Genomic DNA, 3,832 nt, shown 5'->3' with positions numbered 1-3,832 from the left:
TTGGCAGGCTGCAGACTGACGAAATCCTCTGGATTGGAGGGGGTGGGGGGTGGGGTGGGGGGTCATTTAAAGAAACAGGTCCAGATGACATGATTTAACCATTTTTGTTGATCATCCAGATGGCTGGTGACATCCAGAACTAGCTGTTCACATGTACTTTTTATGTATGTTTTAGATGATAAGATATTTGTGGAAGTAGTTTTAGAGGCCTTTTAAAAAGTGTATCAATGTACAAAGACTCCAAATGGAGTCTACAAGTGGTTTACTACAAGTAGTTTGTGCACAACAGCTGCATTGTTTGATATGTTCCAATATTTATTTGACAGTTTAAAATAGTAAATGAATCCCTAATTAGAATAACAGCTATAAAAACAAATTTTATACATGATTTAAACCGAACGGTGTCAGCGTGTCTGCACAATCTTGTTTCGTTCATTTTGTTTTCAATTATAAAGAAAAACTTAAATTTGTATGAATCATTTGTGAATGTCTATTGTCATTGTTGTCCACTGTTGTCATCACTCTTTGTTAAAATCCAGGTCTCTATTGTAAATGAGTCCCAGTGGCTCACTGGGACTAACCTGTTTAAATAAAGGTTGAATGAATGAATCTTCTTCACCAGTGTGCAAGTTTAAGGTCAAGTTTAATTATTTAGCACATTTGCTGAATAATTTAAAAATGTTGTAGGTCATTCTGTCTTGAGTTTTAAAGTAATACACCTACCTTATATTTCCATTTACATTTTAGTTACAGTGATGCTTTTTTTCTTAATAAGACCATATTTTCAGTATTTCAGTATGTTGTTGTTGTTGTTGCTGTTGTCCATTGTTGTCATCATTCTTTGTTGAAATCAGGTCTCTTGTAAATGAGTCCTCGAGACTCAATGGGATTTACTTGTCTAAATAAAGGTTGAATGAATTTCAAAGTCATTTTCTTATACAATCCAAAGATTTTAACTTGACTGGTTTAAGGTTTAAATACTTTTTAGATGCCAGAAATAATAATAAAACCAACATACAAACAGGAACAGAACAATATAAACCATGAATCTCTGAATTATAAAACTGTTTTGTTTTGCCTAAAGGACTTTAGCGTAGCAACATGTTGGAGCTTTAATTTGAAAATCCTCTACCGGATATAGTTTTTTTGGTCACGTGGGTCAGCTGCTGCTTTGTGGAGAAACTAACTGTAAGTGCACGTATCTCTTCAGAGCGACTCATTTCACTGGTTGACCCTTTGTTTGTCTTTTTTACTCGTTATTATTTGTTATAAATTCTTGGAAACATCAATTAGCATCGAGCACGCGGCCGCGGAGTTTTTCAAAATAAATTTGCTCTGAAAACTTTTACCATCCAGCTGAAGGCATGATTCGAGCTACAGTGATTTTTACTATAATAATAATAATAATAATAAAAACGTTTATATAGAGCAATCGTTGCAGATAATAAACTAATTTATTGACCTGATTGAAAAATGTTGGATTGTGTACCTGCATTATTGAGCATGGACTTTGTTCTAATTTATTGATCTTGTGATATAAATTGTTTAGCAAAAGAACAGTAGATCTAATCAAATAACAACTTAACACATGAGTAATAGCAATGGTAAAGCAATAATCATATTTCTTTAAACATTATCGTGTTATATATAAAAGCAACAAATGCTTATCTTCTAATTTGTAATGATCTCACTTAAACCTTCTTATTTTATGTGTTTATTTAGCAAACATGTCACTGAAGCATGCCCAGCCCAAGTTCTCCAAGATTCAGGTGTCTGAGATGGTGAAGAAGCTGTTCAACTTGACCCCACGAGAAATCCAATCTCTGCCCAGCTACGATGACCAGAACTTCTACGTGGCACCCATTGAGGGTGACGAGTACGTCCTAAAGATCATGAACTCGGAGGACAGTAAGAACACCAGCCTGGTCGAGGTGCAGACGTACGCCATGTCTTTTGTCCACCAGAATGGACTCCCGTCTCAAACAGCCGTTCCCACCAAGTCAGGACAGCTCATGAGTCTGGAAGAAATGGGTATGAAGCAAGAACTAATGTTTGAGGAACACGTTTTGTATTTAATGTTCATTCACTAAAGCAGGGAGAAGTTTGAATGAATCTGATTGAAAGTATAATATTATTGACGATAGTCAGAGCTGAAGGATTACCAGTCATCATCGTTATTCCAGACCATCAGATTGAGTTTATGTGTTCGAATAGCACTGACCCATCTGCATGATCACTGTTGTAACCTACACTCGTGGTTTGATTACTTCTCATAATGTCTACAGTTTAATGAGTTTGGTTGAGCTTTGCACATTTGCTCTTGTTTTATCTTTCACAGCAGCACTGATTCATGTCAGCACTTGTGCCTTCCTGGTTTTGGCGTTGTTGCTGTGTTGCCATCCAAATTAGATTTCGTTGCATCTCAAAAGAGTTAACGAAAATGACTTTACAGATTATCTCCAGATGGAGTTTGAATGTGTTTTTTGTCCTTGTCCACCCCTACATAGAACCAACACAGCACTTATATGTACAAAACTTTTAAGGGTTGTGTCTGGACAAGTCAAATCTACAGAATTTATGTGATGTAATTTAAATACAAAAATTTAAATATACATTTATTGCATTTGGTCATTTAACCTCAGTGTGGTGATGCATCATTATATTTTAATCCAGAGAAGTGTGTAAATCGCGTAATCAAATGTGATATGTCTTCATTCTTCTAAATTATTACAGTATTATGAGTAGTACATACTGTTATTACAGATTTACATTTTTGCCTTAAGGCTGGAGTCATACATACCGTATGTACTGGTACAACTCCAGCCTTAAGGCAAAACATGTAAATCTGTAGTTGAAATAACTGTGCTGGGTGTCACAGGTTCACATCCTCAGTTATATTAATATTCAAGTGTTCTAGTGACGAGAAATGTCTTCTTGAGTGAAACCAGAACACACTGGCTCTTACATGAGACTTAAGACCGGTGGTAATAGTAAAATTTGTATTTACTTTTGTCAGACTGTGGATACGGCTGTAAGAAGTACCTTGTGCGGCTGTTGACTTATGCACCAGGGGTGACCATCTCTAAGGTTCCTTTAACTCCTGAGTTATTATATGAAGTTGGCAAGATGGCCGCTAGAATGGACGAAATCTTTCAAAAGGTTTGAGACTTTTTCATTCACGTCAGTTTAGAAAAAACAAGTGATGTTATAGGCAAACATTGTTTTAATGGGAATGGTTATGTTTATGATTGTTTGTCTTTCTAATATTTTTAAAACGGTACACAACTGACAATGTTTATTCTCATTTTATGGTATTTAGCCTTTTTTTGTTGGTGCTTTTCAGATGGAACACCCAAATCTCAGCATTCTACAGAGGGATAAATTCTTATGGAGTCTGTCCAATGTTGTCTTTCTGGAGTCATACCTCAGTGTATTAGATGGCGATCCTCTACAGAAGATTGTGAAGTCTGTCATTCATCATTACAAGACCTCCGTGGAAACCAAACGGTCCAACTTTCGCAAATGTGAGTTTACTTTTACTGTATTTTCTGCCGTACACGTCTCACCGCCGTATAAGTCGCATCAGTCCAAATATGTCTAATAAAGTGGAAAAATATATAATTAAGTCGCTTTGCCGTGTAAGTCGCATCTATTATGCATCACTGCTGACCACCGGGAAACGTGGGCCGGCGTTGTGCCAAAAATCGATTTACTTACATATGGTGGCCGCGGGAGTGTGCACAGGAGGTCTTTAACAAGAATTTACCAATATTAACACTAAAAAGCAATTATTTGTTTGCTCGACATTATAGCAAAGGTGTGTCTCAGTTGA

The 3,832-nt window shown here is 36.3% G+C and overlaps 1 protein-coding gene across 1 annotated transcript in view; it reads left to right on the top strand.

Annotated features, from left to right (window-relative positions):
- Window positions 1-1,167: 1,167 nt before the first annotated feature.
- The window catches only part of hykk.2 (hydroxylysine kinase, tandem duplicate 2), a 3,980-nt gene continuing 1,315 nt past the window's right edge, over window positions 1,168-3,832 (top strand). The window contains exons 1-4 of the mRNA XM_037674576.1: window positions 1,168-1,188; window positions 1,723-2,031; window positions 3,017-3,159; window positions 3,344-3,524. Coding sequence (XP_037530504.1) covers window positions 1,728-2,031; window positions 3,017-3,159; window positions 3,344-3,524 — 628 coding nt within the window. The 5' untranslated portion in view covers window positions 1,168-1,188; window positions 1,723-1,727. The remainder of the gene's footprint in view (window positions 1,189-1,722; window positions 2,032-3,016; window positions 3,160-3,343; window positions 3,525-3,832) is intronic.

This window comes from Nematolebias whitei, chromosome 3 (assembly GCF_014905685.2).
Source record: "Nematolebias whitei isolate Nwh7 chromosome 3, NemWhi1, whole genome shotgun sequence".
Taxonomy (NCBI): Eukaryota; Metazoa; Chordata; class Actinopteri; order Cyprinodontiformes; family Rivulidae; genus Nematolebias; species Nematolebias whitei.
Note: the sequence above shows the minus strand (reverse complement) of the source record. Positions and strands in the feature narration are given on the sequence as shown.